The sequence below is a fragment of the Anthonomus grandis genome, chromosome 13 (assembly GCF_022605725.1).
Source record: "Anthonomus grandis grandis chromosome 13, icAntGran1.3, whole genome shotgun sequence".
Classification (NCBI taxonomy): domain Eukaryota; kingdom Metazoa; phylum Arthropoda; class Insecta; order Coleoptera; family Curculionidae; genus Anthonomus; species Anthonomus grandis.
Window position 1 is genome coordinate 22356528 of NC_065558.1, and position 19635 is coordinate 22376162.

At 34.5% G+C, this 19635-nt stretch overlaps 1 protein-coding gene across 2 annotated transcripts in view; it reads left to right on the top strand.

Moving 5' to 3' along the window:
* The window catches only part of LOC126744077 (diacylglycerol kinase eta), a 764865-nt gene that overhangs the window by 634686 nt on the left and 110544 nt on the right, over nucleotides 1–19635 (top strand). For both annotated transcript variants that reach the window (XM_050451425.1, XM_050451426.1), the window contains exon 13: nucleotides 8318–8461. In XM_050451425.1, coding sequence (XP_050307382.1) covers nucleotides 8318–8461 — 144 coding nt within the window. The remainder of the gene's footprint in view (nucleotides 1–8317; nucleotides 8462–19635) is intronic.

Below are 19635 nucleotides of genomic sequence, written 5' to 3' on the forward strand. Positions count from 1 at the left end.
GTTTTTCATTCGCCAAGATAAATATCTCTTGGCGGATGCTACACTTACTGGACAGGTTAAAATTACTTCAAATATATCCTAGACCAATGGAAGCATCTATAATATTCTATAATAATTAAACAAACTAAAAACTCTTCATCCAATATATTCTTAAGCAATCTTGAGGCGTCAGCTAAAACTTTTAGATAAGCAGCATCATTCAATTAAAGTTAAATTACATTTTAAGTTTTAATTATAGCAGGTAAAATATGAAAACCGTTCTTACCGAGATATAACGCATAGTCCATCTAGTTTATGATAAACTCTTTAACGATTTTACATTTGAGTCAGGACAAACTTCGGAGACAATCTTTGTTATTTAATTTTAATATTTTATTTAATTTTTTTGGTTTTATTTTTACAACCTTTTATTTTTATTTTGATCTGTGTCCACGTTAGCTAGGCCTTCTTTTCAATTCGACATTTGTACATATGTAGATTGATTTTTTTAGTTATTAATTATTAATCAAAAATCTCTGTGTATTTTTTTTATAATTTTTTTTATTTTATTTTATTTTGTATGTAGCACTCTTTGCTAAATAAAGAAAGATTATTATTATATTAAAAGTATTATGTCGTTTTACCGATGCTTTAATAATATTATATAAACTATTAACACTACCTAGTGCATCTCTTAAAGCTTTTGTTTCCTCGCAGGTTCAAACAACAGCAAGCTCCAGAATGAAAATTTAGGGTCCTTGAATGTTGCAGAAGCGAAACCCTATTGCTATTTGTTCTATATGTGAAACATTAATAGTTTTATCTACAATTAAGATTAAGCAACTAGCACTATTAATTTCTTGTACGATATCTTGAATGATCGATTTGCTAATTAAATGAATTAATCAATTTTGCGAATGTTTGATTGTATAACTACACATTTTTCATTATCAAAACTTTTATGTACAGATCTTAATTTTAACAATTCTAAAAAATTACCTTTGTTGGCAATCTGCGCCTTCTTTTTTGCTCCTAAAAGAGATATCTTGCTTTCCGAAAAAGAATATCGTTTCTAAAATAAACTTTTAATATTCCCTATTTTTTTGAATTGATCCTCTATGCAATGTCAAGTAGATGACATTACGCTATTTCAAAAAAAAATATGTTGCCCTCTTGTGAACGGTAGCCTTTTCATGTTTCTCAAATTACTCCAATTTTTCGCTCTTTTAACGCAAGCCTCATTTACGCATTCTGGTTGATTTAAACATACGAGACGGCATTAAAAACAAAATGCCGGATCTAGTTTCGTGCTCTATACTAACCAAGTAAAATGGTCATACCATTCACATCAAAAACTTCTCATACGACCGCCAAATTTTTATGTTTTAGGCCCTTGTCGGGGTGGGGTCAAGGTGATGCCTCAGTATCGTTGCCTAGATCGTTCCTATTATCAGCGTTAAACACTTTTTTTGTGAATTAGATGAAATCATGTCGTCCAGCGAAAGCTTATTAGCATATCCAAAAATCTCATCCATTATTCTCTAAGAAACCAACATACAAAATTGACGAAAACAAAGAAAAACACAAAGTCACGGCCTCACAACATTATTATTTTTATTACATGTTGTGGGACCGTGACCTTGTGTTTTTCTTTGTTTTCGTCACTTTATAGAATATAAAAGTGCGAGAACGATAAATGGATCACGAAAGAGAAGCATTACCAGTCAAAATAATAAAATTGCCGTCTTAGCTGCAGTTGCCTATAATCCTGGAGTCAGCTCACGATCAATTTCTTCTACTTCTGGAATCTCCAAAACAAGTGTCCTGAGAAACGCTACAAGTTTCATCCGTATCACTTGTCGTTACATCAAGAGCTTCACGGAAATAATTTCCAAAATCGAGTGTTGTTTTGTGAATGGGCCCAAAATCAGGGGCCGTATTTTTGAAACCATTCGACTTTGATTCGCATACGTAATTAGAGGATTTCGCACGAAAAATCGATATTCGTATTTTTGACCGCTTCGTATGCGAACTTTTTCGCATGCGGTGTCTCGAATGGGTATATACCATTCGAATTGCAAAGTTCGTGTGCGATTTTTAATTTGATTCTACCACTTGTGTTGTTTTGATTTTAAATTAGCTTTGTTTTTTTTAATTTGTGTGAGTTTGTTAAGTATTTTCGTAGTGTTTTTTTGTTGTTTATTGAATAAAAACAACTATAATCAAATGGCAAGATTAATCAATCTTGTGCAAAGAAACGTCGTTGATGCACTGGAAGAGAATGAAACTCTCACAGATAGAAGGAATAGGATGTACTCTTCATTTCTTGACCCATTTGAAATGTATTCAGATGCTTAATTTAATAAATTATATAGATTAAGCAAGCCTATTACGCTAGAATTGATTTGCTCTTTAAGTGCTCTAGAGACTGTGTAATCTGTCGGCTACTAGTGGATAAAACCACAAGGTTTTAGCTAAAAAATCTTTAGTGAATTTGCCCGACTTTAATTCTGAATGCTCTTCCGTAAATGAAATTAGTTCTTTCTTTTGCTCACTCGACACAAAACCGCAATATTTTTTATCTTTTGAATCCATCTTAAAAAAAGTCAATTCGAAAAACCCAAGAAACTCCATGAAAAAACCTCAAAATTCCCTGATGTTTTTAAACTTAAATGTTAGGTTAAGTTAAAAAATCTTTATCGTCTTCATCCTGTTTGACATGGCCTCCAATAGCACTCGACTTTGCTACGTTGCCACTACATTTCATGTTCGTATGCGAATGAAATTTCGAACGCTGTTCAAAAATGCACTTTTTAATTCGTGTGCGAATTTTGCCGCTCGACTTTGTTCGCATTCTAAGATTTTCGCATGGTTTCGAAAATACGGTTCCAGTTGCATGAAAATAACAATTCCTTTCTGCGCGTCTTAGTCACCGATGAAGCTTCATTTACAAACTATGGTGTAGTTAATCGTCATAACATGCATTATTGGGCAGTCCAGGGCGGCTATTCTGTAATTTTGGAGGAAGTGACACTTCTTCCTGAGAGAAGGGATCTCACATCACGTTCCTCTCCCTAGGTATAAAAACTAGTATTCTGTAATAGCAGTGACCGTGTGGTGAACGATCATCACGATCATGTAATTCTTACAGCGTTGCCAGATTCTCGACCAATAGAATACGCGCGCTCATACGTTCGACGCGCCGCTGACCTGACAAGGATTTTGACATTTGACGTACCGGATGCCGGGTATTTATTATTTATTTTTTTGTACAGCGGATTAAAAGACATTAATAATTGTCTGTATTAGTTTTACCACTTTAATAAATTAGAAATAAGATAGAAGTAGTCTGTGGTATTAAAATGGCAAAGTCTAATCGATCGACCCCCATGATCAATGGACAAAAAAAAATTCTAGCTGAGTGGATGAAAAAACACCCCCAGCTACAAAGTGGACTATTTTCAAATAGTTTTACAAAGAAAGACGCCCAAAACTTGTGGGAAAACATCACTATAATGCTAAATGCATTCCCTGGGGCATCCTGTAAAACTTGGAAGCAATGGCGAAAAGTAGATGAAACATTAGGGTAAAAAGCTTGCATATATGGAGTTACCACTTCAATTATATCACAGGCAAGTTCTTTGTTTACCCTGAATCTTTTTATGAAAGCTTGGTCAGTTAATGATGCAAAGGGATCATTCCTTTGCAAAACTTGCCTTTCTCCTTCCAAATCTTCTTCAGCATCATGGAGGTTCCCCAATACCTTAAATTTAGTTACAGAAAAGTTCCATAAGAATAGTCAGAATAGTGATTTTCTGCAAATTAATAAACAATAATGTTACCCATTATTAATACCTACCTCATTAGCGATTAGCAGCTCAGCAAAATATTACCGATTATTATTATACACAATAATAATAATCGGAGGGATTTTTTTATAATCGGAACCAACAAACCAAACAAAACAACGCTATTCCTTTTTTGGATTTTCATCACCTGTCTCGGAAGTTAGGTTAGGATACCCTTCTCCCTCACAATTTAGCAGTAGAAGTGTGATCACGCATTTTTCGCACGATGTGAGCGCTCCCCTGTTTACAGAATAAACTTTTAGTAATTTTCGAGTGAGCTCCGCCCACTTCTCGTGTGAATGTTGTTTCACGCGTTTACAGAATAGCCGTCCAGGTGGTTTCGAGCGATAGAACATCAGCGGCCATGGCCTGTGAATGTCTGGTGTGGCATCATCGATGATAAAGTAATAGGACCTTATTTTATTGATGGTGTCCTTACAGGCCAAAAATACCGTAATTTTTTGCTGGAGACTGTACCAGTATTTTTGGAAGATGTGTGTTTTGAAGTGAGACTAAATATGTGGTAACAGCATGAAGGTTGTCCTGCACATTATTCACGCGTTGCGCGCCAAGTGTTGCATCGTGACTTCAATGGACGTTGGATAGATCGCGGTGGAGCAGTCCACTGGCCGCCACGGTCACCTGATTTGACGCCCTTAGATTTTTTTCTATGGGGTTATTTGAAGGAGATCGTATACCGCGATCCACCAACTACTCCCGAAAATATGAAGCTGCAAATCACGGAGGTTTGCGGGCAGATAACTCCACAGATGCTGCACTCTGTTCATCGATCGTTTAGAAAACGAGTCGAAAAATGTATAGAAGTGGAAGGTCAACACTTTGAACATTTATTGAAATAATTTTCTGACTTTTTTTGTTTTCAATTTCTTTTATTTGAACTTTGTATGTTTTATCTTCAAGTTTGCGATTCTGTTGATAATAAAATTCTATCACAAGATACTTTCACTCCTTTTGATAGATCATCAGATACTACCTACAAGGGCAAATGTCATTGTCAAGAAAAAAATTCGTAAAAGAATCAAGAATTAATATCTTGAAAAGGAGAGGTCGAATGTAAAAGTGTCAGATGAAAGTTACTTATTTTTTAACGCTTAATCAGATACTATTAAAAAAATAGAGGTTTCTATGCAAAAAAGTGAAGTTGACCTTCATTTGACCTTGAAGACGTCCACTCAAGGTCAAACCAATGACGTCATTTTATGGTCCCCTGGAAACCATTCAAACTTCTCATGAAACATTTTCTGGATACATGTTCAGTTTTCGAGATATTGCGATGTCTGAAGTTAAATGGACCACACTGTATAATAATACTTACTAAGTAATGCCAAATAAAAAAAATGTAAAAAAGGACTTTAAAATACTGCTTTTCCAACTTACAAACAGAATTTTTGTCATGGAGTGACGTCATGCTCAAAGTCATACAAAATTGCATCGCCAAGTGGGTTTATCTTTTCAGTAATAGTATCATGATACACGCCACATCGGGTCTTTGTCGCGTCCATTTGCGTAGCATTGGTGGGACAATGGCTTTAGAATCAAATATCTACTTTTCTAAGAAAAATTCTAAAACAATCTCACTTCTAAATTTATTCAATCATTCAATATGTTGATCTCGATCAACGACGACTACTTCTACACAATATATTATGTATAATTTTACAAATCAAGTTTTTACAAAACAACAAAATTCACTTTTATTTAAAAATATAAATATACTCACTATTCTACACTATTCTAAGAAGTCCGTACACTTGAAGCACAAGAAGAGACAAATCAATGCAGATTTTCTGAAGCATCTAATGCTGAGCCGATGCCGATGCCCTTGTTTGTTTCGTATTGTAAAGCTGAATTTTCACTTTTCCATTTTGTAAGCCACGATGCGAAATGCGCAACGCATTATGGACATTGGACAGATTTATTGGCTCGTCAATTATTAAGAATGTGTACAATTATACGTAGTTATACAGGGTGTTCCGTTGATCATGTTACAAACTTCTAGAGCAGATAGAAAACGTCAAAAGAAAAACAAAAATTCATATAAACATGGGTCCGGAAAAGCTTCCTCAGGGAGCTAGAGCTCTTTGAAAATAAATTACCTTTAAAAACTAGTTTTTTTTAATAGCTCCGGAACTACTTTAGCTACCGCAACCAATTTTGGGAGGTAAATTATTGTTAGTACGTTTATTCTTTTGAACCTACTAAATAAAAAAAATATTTACCAGGGGCTTCATAATCAGGGGGGTATTTGGTAAATTTAGGCCCATTTCTTTAAGACTTTAATTTCTGCCCGTTTGGGCATTAGATTATGATGTTCCTATGCCTTTTACATAAAAAAGGTGCTCTTAGTAAAAGTCGGTCAATGGTAAATATCACCGTTTTTGTGAAAATTGACGAAAAGCAAGTTATGATATATAAAAATGAATTACCTATTATTATTAATAAACAATTAAAAAAAAAATCTGGCGTAAATAAAAAATAAATGTTTAAAAAAAGTTAAGGTAGCCACTTTATTAAATTGCTACTCAAATTAATTAACTGTCATTTTAATTACCTTAAGGCATAAAATGTTTAAATAATTTTAAGTGTAATAAAAAACCAACAAATTAACAATTTTAGAAACGTAAATAAATTTTATTAAAGATTGGTATTACAAAAATAAACTTAAAATATTAATTGCTCAAAATGCCGGCCGCCACGATCGATACATTTATTGTATCTACGCACCATATTAAGGTTGACGTGGTTAAAAATATCAGGCGTGGTTTGGATTACTTCAGCAGCTGCGGAAATTCTGGCCACCAGGTCTTCTTCTGACTCGACTGGAGTTTTATATACGAGACTTTTCATATGCCCCCAAAGAAAAAATCTAAGGGTGTCAAATCTGGTGAGCGCGCTGGCCAGGTGACAGGGCCACCGCGGCCAATCCAGCGCCTTCCAAAATTTTCATTTATAAACTCGCGGACAATAAGTGAAAAATGAGCTGGCGCTCCATCGTGTTGTAGCCATAAGTTCTGTCGTATATTTAGGGGCAGATCATCTAATAGTTCTGGCAGTACATTTCTTAAAAAATTTAAATAAATATTTCCCGTTAAACGAGGAGACAACATAATTGGACCAATTAAGCGTTCTCCAACAATGCCGGCCCACATATTGACTGAAAACTTATGTTGATAGCTCCTAAAATGAATACCATAAGGGTTTTCCTCACTCCACACATGATTATTCTTAGAATTAAAAACGCCTTCTTTTGTAAATAAAGCCTCGTCAGTAAAAAGGACATATTTTGGAAATTGAGGTTCTTCTGCACACCGGTCAAGAAACCACTGGCAAAAATTCACGCGGGGCATAAAATCATTGGGTCCTAATGATTGCACCTTTTGCAGGTGGTAGGGCCGAAGAAGCTGTTCCTTAACACCGTTTCATACCCTAACATGATTTACATGCATCGCATCAGCTACTGCTCGAGTACTTACTGATGGGTTATCTTCAAATCGCTGAAGCACTTCTTCCTCAAAATCCGGGATTCGGATGTTCCTTTGCGCGCCATTATCTTGGCGTTTTATGTTAACGGAGCCAGTCTCCCTGAGCCGTTGATTGACCCTTTCAAAAAGTGTGTGAGCTGGGATTCGCCTTTCGGGAAACCGCTCTTCATATAGTCGAGAAGCAGATCTACCATTACATCGAACTTCCCCATAAATTAAAAGCATATCGGCCTATTCAGCAAAAGTGTAATCTTCCATTACTTAACCGTAATAAAAAAATAATTAATATCATGTAAAAAATACTGACAGTGGCAATGAATTAGCATTATTATTATTATTAAAATAATTAATTCAGGTGCTGTATCTTAGTTTGGTTTAAGTCAATTTCCACAAAAACGGTGATATTTACCGACTTTTTAAATTTAATTTTAGTTTTTTTTCCGCAAATTTACTAGAAACTTTTGTTGTGTAACTGACTTTTATTTTCTACATATTCCAATAGTCATTCTCGAATTTAGAATACCAGTGTCCTACTCCTGGTGTCACCTGTATACATACATTCAAAATCAAAAATATAATAAATGTTTAAATTTAAATATAAAAGTTTGAAGCACTTGGGTTAAAGCGAGAAGTCATAAAAAGCAAGTAAATGAGTCAATACACCAAAATCTAACATTTTCTGTCCAAAAGTTTCAAAAATATAAGACCGAATCACTTTATTGCAGCAATAACTACATTATAAAAACGACCGGTAGGAGATAAACCGTAGGTCTCTGTTATAACATTTAAATCATGAAGAACTTGATTCTCCTTGTATATTTTATCCGCCAAATGATATTCTGGGAATTTTTGGGTAGAACTTCTCTAAATAGCTGCCATTTGATTATAAATATGTACTTTTACATTTTTAATTCAAAACGTATTGAGTTTATTAAAATCCTAACGAAAAAAAAACACCAGAGAAGAAAACGCCTCTTTTCATTTTAGATCTGTTATAACTGCCCGACTGGTAAACATTTCACCGATTCCGGATGTTCGACGGGACTCAGTGGCCGCAGATGCTGACTTAATGACGCTTCCTGTGCCTCCTGATTTCGCTGACAGTAGAAGATCTAGTCGGATCCAGCAAGGGTAAGTTACGCTTTTATTAAATCCATTTGCATATCAATATGGAAAATTTTACTATGTACCCGACCGGCTCTATAATGAACCTTCTATTAATGGCCTGAAAACATTTTACAAAGCCCATGAGAGCATATAGCTGTAAAAACACGCTTTGCATTTAATATTAACGATGTTATGCCGTGTTTCGTGATTTTAAATAAAGCGCGTTGGAAAAAGGCAAAAAAACAATGTGAATGTAATATAGTTTGTTGAAATAGGTATATTACTTATTTTTTAACTATTTATCTTTTAGAAAATTGAAAACTTTTTTAATGCTAACAAATAATATTAAAAACAAACAAAAACAAAGTCTTTAAAATTAGTTTTTTTTTTTTCGTAGCCCCAAATTTTAGAACAAATTCGAATGTTGCTATTCGAGCCGTATTTTAACCATAATAATAAATATTTTAAAGTATTTATCTATTAAGTTTTGAGTGATTTGTTCACTTGACCACTTCACCCATATAATTCCTCTGTGTCGTTTCAATTAAATTTTGTGGAGACTCGTTTTCATACTCTATGCTTTAAATTTCAGATCAATTGGATATTTTCATTTGATCCTAAGTAAATCAAAAGCCGCCGGGTTAACTGGGGTAACTTTTTATGAGATATTATTTATTTTATCCTAAAAACGAAGTTATGATACCAGCTCTTTTTCGAGGTCTTAAAGTACTGCCACCCTATGAAACGCCATAATGCAAGGATAACTTCAGATTACCTGGTCTCTAATATCTACAGAGCAAGCCCATTTTAGTGGTCCGCTCATATAAAAAATTCAAAAACGTCCTTCTCGTAAGTGCGAGCGAGACAGGCTTACGTGAGTGCGGGTGCGCGAGAGAAAACATCTATTGTCGTTCGTGTTCATAGTCACCTTCTTGGTATGTTCTTGATGAAATAAAAAGAATTCAATGGGGTTCCTTCATAAAACTGATTCAAGTAGGTAGGTACTCCATGCTTTTTTGCTGTCGAATTTTGGTGGCTTTACTTTCATCATTGTTTACATTCCAGGTTCGGGATGAAAAAGAGTCCCCTTTACTTTCATCTTTATTTCTAACCTAATAAAATTAATAGTGGGTTTAAGGGTGGAGTATCCCTTATTGGCAATAACCTCTCGACATCGGTTTGGCATGAATTTTAAAAGTTTTATAATGGTTTCTTCTTTAATAGGATTTTAGAATTATTGCAAAACTATTATTAGATAATTTTTATTATTGATCTGATGTTGTCTTACACGCCCGTCTAATTCTTCGCAGGGGTTTTCAATAGGGTTAAGATTCATAACCCTAGAGTCCATAACTCTAATCTTTTCTGATAAAACCTATTCTTGAATTACCTTTGATTTATGTTTAGGGTCTTTATCCTGCTGATATATCCAGGTCAATGGTAAATTATCCTCAGCAAATCGTAGCATTACATTTTTTAGAATATCTAAATACCCAAATCGATCCATTATACCCTCAATAACATGTAATGATCCTGTATACTGTACCCAGAAAAGCAACCACACATCATGCAGGATCCACCACCATGCTTTACAGTAGGTTTGTATACTTTGGATAAAACCTTTTGCCTTCTGGGCCATATACAGGGTGTCATTGAAATGGTGTAAAAAAATTCGGGGGGTGATAGTACTCCTAAAAATTTTAAAAAAAGTTCCTATAACTATAGGGCGGAAAATGCATATTAAGGGAGTTAGGGGCACTGAAAGGGTAAATTTAAAAAACGGTTTTTTGAAATTGTAGGCTTAAAAAACGAGATAAAATTTCGAAAAAAAATCCTCTGCCATAAATTTTGACCCAAAATCAAATGGTGATACTGAAAAATAATTTGGAAAATCGGAAAGGGTAGTTTTTGCAAGGGTAGGGGGTTAATTCGTGAATAACTTTTTTTAGGTTATTTTTTTCGCAACGTGGGTTCATTTTTTAAAAACTACATACTTTTTCCTACAAAAAAGGTACTCTTGTTGCACATCGCCCAGAACGATGGTTTTCGAGAAAATTGAAGGCAAAAAGTTTGCTCTGATGGGTTGCTAACTGGTTAAACAACATAAACCTATGAAAGTTATGGGGTTTCAAAAGTAAACACGTAGTTATTAAATAATTAATTAAAAAATCTAAATTTCATGATTTTTAAAACATCGTATTGCTTTAAAAAAACAAAATAAACCAATTACCAAAATTCCTTATTAAATGCATACTTATTTGATTCATTAGCCTAGTTTACACCGCGAGGACCAAATATTCAGTACGCGGACTAAAACCTCTACATATTCTCAAACCTATTAAGTCACAATTTGGAATAATTTACGTGTAAACTTGTCAACTCGCGCACGTTGAGTTTGAGAATAGGGGATTGGGTCCGCGTATTGAATATTTGGTACTCGCGGTGTAAACTAGGCTAATGAATCAAATAAGTATGCATTTAATAAGGAATTTTGGTAATTGGTTTATTTCGTTTTTTTAAAGCAATACGATGTTTTAAAAATCATGAAATTTAGATTTTTCAATTAATTATTTAATAACTACTTGTTTACTTTTGAAACCCCATAACTTTCAAAAGTTTATGTTGTTTAACCAGTTAGCAGCCCATCAGAGCAAACTTTTTGCCTTCAATTTTCTCGAAAACCATCGTTCTGGGCGATGTGCAACAAGAGTACCTTTTTTGTAGGAAAAAGTATGTAGTTTTTAAAAAATGAACCCACGTTGCGAAGAAAATAACCTAAAAAAAAAGTTATTCACGAATTAACCCCCTACCCTTGCAAAAACTACCCTTTCCGATTTTCCAAATTATTTTTCAGTATCACCATTTGAATTTGGGTCAAAATTTATGGCAGAGGATTTTTTTTCGAAATTTTATCTCGTTTTTTAAGCCTACAATTTCAAAAAACCGTTTTTTAAATTTACCCTTTCAGTGCCCCTAACTCCCTTAATATGCATTTTCCACCCTATAGTTATAGGAACTTTTTTTAAAATTTTTAGGAGTACTATCACCCCCGAATTTTTTTACACCATTTCAATGACACCCTGTATACCCACAATATTCCATTAGACCCAAATAAATTAAATTTACTTTTATCAGTAACGAGGACTGTTATCACCTTCGATAATAGTGGACTTTATTTAATAACACAATTTAAAGATATGGACTGTATTTTTATTACACATCGAAAGAAACATGACATTTTAACAAAACGTACAAAAAACGTTATCAATTAGGTGAAGTACAAAATGTTGTCACATGTTTGATCTTAGTGACGCGCGAGAACCTCGCCTTTCATCGATCGTACGGGGACTGACTCGACCGTGGACTGGTCGTTTTACTTATATTCCTATAAACGCAAGCGCGGTAAGATGCGCGATGCTACTGACGCCGGCGATATGTTTACTGTTTATATATATCCGTGGAACGATTAGTCCTTAACATGCCCCCCGCCTTGAAGCACTGCACTTTATCAGCTTCAACCTTAACAGTCAATTGGCAAAGGACATATTCTAGAAAAAGCGCGTTTGATCACACCGCTTGAAGTCTTGATATCAGCAACACGATTAATCTTGTCTTTACCGGGATAAACCGACAAAATTCTACCCAACTTCCAATTCATTGGCGGTACGTTTCGTTCTTTGCTGGAGTCCACTTACGTACTCTTTATTCCAGCGCTTCCAAAAATTTTGCTTAACTTGCTGAATGCGCTGATGTGTGGAAAGTCTATTTTCGGATATTAGTGTCACATTAGGATCGGGTATTCCGGTCAGGCTTTTCCCAATTAAAAAGTGGGCCGGAGTAAGGAGATTATAATCGTTGGGATCAGTTGAAAGGGGAGTAAGTGGCCGGGAGTTCAAAATAGCCTCTATTTGGGCCAATAGAGTTGTCAACTCTTCAAAAGTAAAATGTGCGTTACCTGCTACCCTCTTTAGGTGATTTTTTGAAGATTTGACACCCGCTTCCCATAACTTACCGAAATGTGGAGAATTGACTGGAATAAAGTGCCACTAGATCTGTTCGTTTAAATACAACTGTTCAAGATGACATTTCTCATTTATTAAATATTCACCAAGAGCATTTAGTTCCCGGTTAGCTCCCTTAAAATTAGTGCCATTATCGCTATAAATATGACTAGATTTTCCACGACGCGAAACAAATCTGCGAAGTGCCAAAATAAAGCTTCACTACTCAAATCAGACACGATTTCAAGGTGAATAGCTTTCGTTATGAAACACACGAAAACACTCACATAACATTTTAGCAACCTTGCTCCGCGTCCCCTTTTATCTTTAAAATTTAGTGGTCCCATGCAGTCAACACCAACTACATCAAAAACTTTACCAGGAATCAATCTGTTTCTTGGTAGATCACCCATAATAGGCTTAGTCTGCTGCGGCTTAAAACGAAAACATGTCAAGCATTTTCTTACGACAGCCTTGGCTAAATTTCTGCCAGCAATAGGTCAATATACTTCTCTCACAGATGAGAGTAACAACTGTGGTCCTGCATGCATTAAACGTGTATGTTCGAACTCAAAAATAAGCCTAGCCAAATGATGCTTTGATGAAATTAACATAGGATGCTTCTTACTAAAATCATAATTAGATTGATTTAATCTGCCTCCTACACGCATTATCCCATCCTTATCCATGAATGGATTTAAGCTTAATATTTTACTTTTGGGATGCAGTTCTTTTTCGGTCAACAATGAAAAATACTCATTGGGAAAACTAGTTTGTTGAGAAATTTTAACTAAATTATTCCTAGACTCAATCAGCTCAAAGAAATTAATACAACCCTTTCTATGTTCATTTGGTTTCTTTGAAATTTTACAACGCAAGTTGTGGAAATATCTTAACTAAATAGCAAAAAACTTTACCAGTTTCCAAAATTCGGAAAACTGACTAAATACTTGCTCTTGAAAATTAACTGAAACAAAGCTAAAAATTTTTCTATTTGGACGTAGCTCAGAAAGGTTTTGAATGGTTATAATGGAAGTGGGCCAACTTTCCTCAGGTTGGTATAAAAACGATGGACCATTCCACCATGTATCTAATTTTGAAATCTGATGAGGAAATACGCCTCTTGATAAAACATCTGCTATGTTGTTTTCAAAAGTAACATGTCTCCATTCGTGATTTTCGGTTAAAGTTTCAATTTCATTCACCCTGCTACTCACGAAAGTTTTGAGCAAATTAGGAGCAGTCTTTAACCATCCCAGCACTATTGACGAATCCGTCCAAAAGGTACACCTCTCAATATTACATGTTAAAGACCTAAGAACCTTTTCAGCTAAGCGAGCTAAAACCAATGCAGCACACAACTCTAATGTAGAGGTAGTCAAAGGCTTTAAAGGACTAACCTTTGATTTAGCACACAACAATCTAACTGTAATAATACCCTGTGCATCAATTGATCTTAGGTATATACAAGCACCATAACTATAATCGCACGCATCTGAAAACCCAACTCGATTTTTTCAGGCTTTACACAAGTAACATGACGTGGAATTTTAAGGTCATTTATGTAAAGTAACTCTTCACGAAACTTAGTCCAGGTGCTGTGGATTTCAGCTGGCAAACTGTCATCCCAGGATACTTTCTGAAGCCACAATTTTTGTAGCAAAACTTTAGCAACAACACATGGTGCGAGAAGTCCTAAAGGATCAAATATCGAAGCTATTTCCCTCAAAACACCACGTTTTGTACTTCTACTTGACCTTTCTTGTCTTTATCCTGTATGTCAAATAATCAGATTTACACGACCACGTCAACCCGAGAGTTTTGGTATTTTCGCCTTGACCAATTTCCAAAATTCCAAAACTTTCGTCCACATTATTCACAGATCTCAAAATTTCAGGCTCATTTGAAAGCAACTTTCTTAATACAAAGCAACCAGTTTTTAAAACGTCAGACACGTTCTGACACACATATTGCCCGTGTTCTATAGAGTCAACTGAGCACAAAAAATTATCCACGTAAAAGGATGTCTCAATGATTTTAGAAATATCAGGAAAACTGTCCTTACAATCTTGGGCTAATTGCACTAAACATCTGACTGCTAAGAAGCTAGCAGCAGACTGACCGTATGTCACGGTATTTAAATCAAAAATCTTAACCTTCTCATGGGGTGATTCGCGCCAGAAGATTCGTTGCAACGGTCGCTGTGTTGGCTCAATAAGTACGGCCCTATACATCTTAGCAACATCAGAAGACACCACAAACTGATACTCGCGAAATCTGAACAAAATACTCAATAAATCAGGTTGCAACATAGGCCCTACCATTTGTAGATCATTAAGCGACTTACCAGATGTTGTTGGCATACTACAATCGAATACGATTCTAAGATTCGTAGTGATACTCTCTTCCTTTATTACCCCATGATGTGGCATATAATACGCGAAATCACACTCTTTTTCACTAGATCCAGTCATATGTTGAAGTGACTCATACTCTTTCATAAACTGGACATATTTTTCCCTAAAAGATGGATTAGATTCAAACTTTCTCTCTAGGTTCAAAAATCTCTTAAAAGCCTTATCTTTTGATTCACCTAAACTTTCTAGCGGTTCTTTAAGCGGTATAGACACAATAAATTTGCCGTCTGCATCTCTAGGAAAAGTTCTCTGAAAATGAGCCTCACATTCATTCTCCTCACTAGAGAATATTTTATTATTGCTAGAAAATTCTTGCTCTATTTCCCAAAACTTTCTTTAATCAAATTCAATACCTTTTGATTCTAATATTTAATTCGCATTTAAACTTTACTTCAAAAGCATTTTGACTTATGCCACTAGTTAGAAGCCTACATTGCTGCATGTCTAAATTAAGCTTATTACACAACTCGGAAGTTATATAAGATGACTGACTCCCAGAATCTAGTAAAGCGCGCGCAGCGTGCCAAGCACCATTCTTGTCTTGCACCTTTACTATAGCCGTCGATAAGAATACAATATGTTCTGTGTTAGAAGAAACACAAGATACAATTTCTTCAGTGGAGTCTTGACTATTCTGCTTCGGCGGTTGAGGTTCGGAGTTCTGCGTTCTGCTGGCTAGATTCCCTGTTTTTAATACCATAATCAAGATGCAATAAAACATTATGTTTACCCTTACATGCTGGCTTTGTACAACCACCAAACCTACAAAATGTGTTTTTTGAGCTTTACAAGCGCCACGACTAATATTTAACTTTTTAAATGCTTCCTCAGTCATATTGAGTTATATTTATAAGTGTCAAACAAATCAAAATAACAACCCTATTAACGCCAAATAAACTGCTATTCAAGAAGGGATGTAGGCAAAATAGGACTTACCCACTTTTGACATCAGCCTTTCCACAACACATAATTCTTATTAATTACGGTTCATATATATTTAGAGCTTATAGGCACTCTAAGAATCACTTTAAGGTCCAAAAAAAAAATCAAAAAATCACTGTGGTTCACAAAATTGCTACTAAAAAAGCGTAAAGCTTTCAATAAAACAGTACAATTTAACAAAGGTCCTTGATAGTCCGCAATAAGCACAAAACTATTGCCACCAAATTGTCCTAGAGTAGTCACAAAAAACGTTCAAATAAGGTCCAAGTTTTAAAGTCCGATAAAAAACTGGCTATTTTCACACATTCGACTCGAGGGACCAGAATATGTTATCACCTTCGATAATAGTGGACTTTATTTAATAACACAATTTAAAGATATGGACTGTATTTTTATTACACATCGAAAGAAACATGACATTTTAACAAAACGTACAAAAAACGTTATTAATTAGGTGAAGTACAAAATGACGTCACATGTTTGATCTTGGTGACGCGCGAGAACTTCGCCTTTCATCGATCGTACGGGGACCGACTCGACCGTCGACTGGTCGTTTTACTTATATTCCTATGAACGCAAGCGCGGTGAGATGCGCGATGCTACTGACGCCGGCGATGTGTTTACTGTTTATATATATCCGTGGAACGATTAGTCCTTAACAAGGACTTTTTTCCAGTCGTTTTCCAATGCAAATATTTTTTCGCAAAGTGGAGTCCCCTCTGATCCTTTCTGCTGATTAGCGGTTTTTTAGGGCCTTTTCTACTAAATAAACTGTTTCCCTTAGACGTCTTTGTATAGTCTTAGAACTAACATTAACAGCAGGCAATTCACATAAAATTGTATTTGTCTATTTGTGGGGATCAGACTGGGCAATTTTTTTCTGATCATTTCAATTTTTTCGTTCTTGGGCGGCTACTTTTTTTAATACTTTTTTACAAATTTCGTGTTTTAAAATTAGAAATTGTCTTGCTGGCGACAGATTTATGCAAACTTACCATTTTTTTTATATCCCCTATGTACAGCACTCTTGTGTGAATCAAGTACGAAGATCTTCCGACAAATATTTTCCGCGAAGCATATTTACTAAAAAACTATTAACAGATCTCACGTAAAGCGAAGCAAATTTGCTTAATTCTTATGTGAATTTCTCTATTTATGTTCAACCTAAAATATTTGGATCATAAATGAACAACTGATAAAAGGAATGTGGAAAGTGAAGGAAAAAAACGCTGTTGTTAAGAGCGACAATATTTTTAGAAAATATTAATTTAAATACTAAAGGTTTTTACAATATAAGGAATTTTAAAAAGTTTCTTTTGTCCGATATACATATAACCGTGTATACATATTTCAGACCTCTAAGGCAACATTTGAGTTTCCAATTAAAAAAAGAATCTTAATATTTATAAAAAACTGTCATTAAAAGATATATTTTCACATTAGAAATGTGGAAGAAGAATCTACAAGTTAAGAGCAATAAAAGTAAATGACCTTTCGTAAACTACCGACTTTTGCAATTTAATTTTAAAAAACTGGAAATTCAGGGTCTGGTGGATACTTTCAAGTGAACTTAAAGATAAATGAAGTTTTCTTCTGCTTTCTATATGAAAAATATTATTAGAATTTCAATAAGGGGTATTTTGATTTTTTGTTCTTATATTAGCTTGAGAATAGGTAAAAATAGAGAGTACAATAAGAGTTTTGCAAAGGTAATATTACGTGTTTTGGCGCAAAGTATTTTAAGGTAATAAACGTTTCTAAATTATATTATATGCTTCTATTTCTTTACCAATATGCATTGTAAATTTTATTGTCAATTATAAGCCCCAAGTTTTTGATTTGGTTATTAAGTGAATACCAATTATTATATCACTGTCGATTTGAATCTTGCTATTATGGTAAAGAAAATATCTGTTTCGTTTGGTTTACTCTATTATGATAGCTTGAGATTTTATTGCATTTAATTTTAAGTTGTAATCCCTGGCATATTGAAAAATGTATTTTAGGTCAAAATTAAGTTCATACTATGAACTAGAGGGTGTCATAAAAAAAATCGAAGGGGGAGGGGGGGGGGAGGAGAGAGAAGGGATGATACTTAAATACCTAACATAGAGTACTCCTAAAAATAGTAAAAAAAGTTCCAATAAGTATAGAGCGAAAAATGCATATTAAGGGAGTTACAGTGTGGCAGACGGATCTGAAACACTCCGGCCTGAGGTAAAGGGAATGCAGTAGTGGAGACAATATGGCCGACTTCATTCATAAAATGGACAGTGGCGTGTGGTATTATGTGAAACTATTTAAATTCGATTTAAGGAAAATAATTTTAAAATTTATCAAAATAAATTTTCCTAATTAATTATTCATTTGTATGTTTTATGGTTTTAGAAATAAGTTCTTTTTTTTGGTACACAGGGTATCCCACAATCAACGTCATAGGCTATAACTTTTTTATTTTAACTATAAAAATTAAAAAAAAAATGAATAGCTATAGGACCACTACCCAAAATTACTTAAAAAAACTACCCCCAACAAATACATCCCCCAAAAATGAATTTATCGGGGGTAGTTTTAAGTAAATTTGGGTAGTGATCATATAGCTATTAAAAATATATTTAAAAAAAAAATACTTAAAAATAAAAAAGTTTTAGCCTGTGACGTTGATTGTGGAACACCCTGTATACAGGGTCGCACGCAAATATCTCTGTTGCTAAGCCGAATTTAAAAACAAAGTTTAAACAAAAGTTGCTAAGGTCACAGGGGGCCACGTCACTGCAATAGTACGTGTATTTTGAAGGCCATTAAAAAAAACAAAACAAGAGTCAAAAGTCGACTAAAATGAGCCACCTGGTATAGATTATAAAAAACGAACAGCATAAGCGTTTTGGCAATGATAAAAGTTCGGTTAAACTAGGAACGGGATTTTTTATGTTTTTTTATCCGAAATTTTCACTCTTTTTGCTATTTCCGAAAAAGTAAGGTAATTTGAGAAAAATATTAGGTAAATAACTTACCTAATTTTTCGTTTACTGTTATTTATGTTAATGTTTTTTTTAAGTCTCACACACTTCACTTAAACATGTTTTTATTTTCACTGGTGAAATAAGCGAGCTCGTTTTCTTTACCTTCAGCCTCGTATTGACTATCGTCTTCACTACTACTGCCATTAGTGTCACTGTTCTCAGTTCCTATTGTGATGACAAGGGGCTCGATTTTTTCCATGATTAGGTCAGTTTCCCAGAATTTATCCTCCACAGTTCTGACGTGCTGGAAAAATTTCTGCCAATCATTTTCGGAAATCGAGGATATAGCATCCTCAGTAACCTCCTTTAAGGTTGTAATGTTAAAATTGCCAGTAGTATTCTTATTAAAAATTTGAGTCTTGCCCAAGCTAATTCAATTGGGTTTAACTCGCATAAATAAGGCGGTGTTCTTAATGGAGTATGCCCATGGGACATTATAATCCGATCTACAATATAATCTTTTTGGTCACCAGGTGGTTTGTGGCGTAAAACCAAATCGAAAAGATCAAATTTTCTGGCACTTGGCACTTGCATCGTGACTTATACCTATAACATATAGTATATGTAATACATAATAAATAATGGATAAATAAATAATGGATAAACCTTATTCCACCCCATTTTTTTCAGCCATTTTCTTAAAAAAAAAAATTTTTGCCAATCGATATTAGACTGCAAGGGACAAATTTATTTGGTATTTTTAACCCCTTAACTTTAACCCCACGCAGGGGTGACCATCAACCCCAAAATCCTAAATGGTAAGGGTATCACTCGACACCCTTTTCTATTTAAAATTTTGGGGTTGATAGTCACCC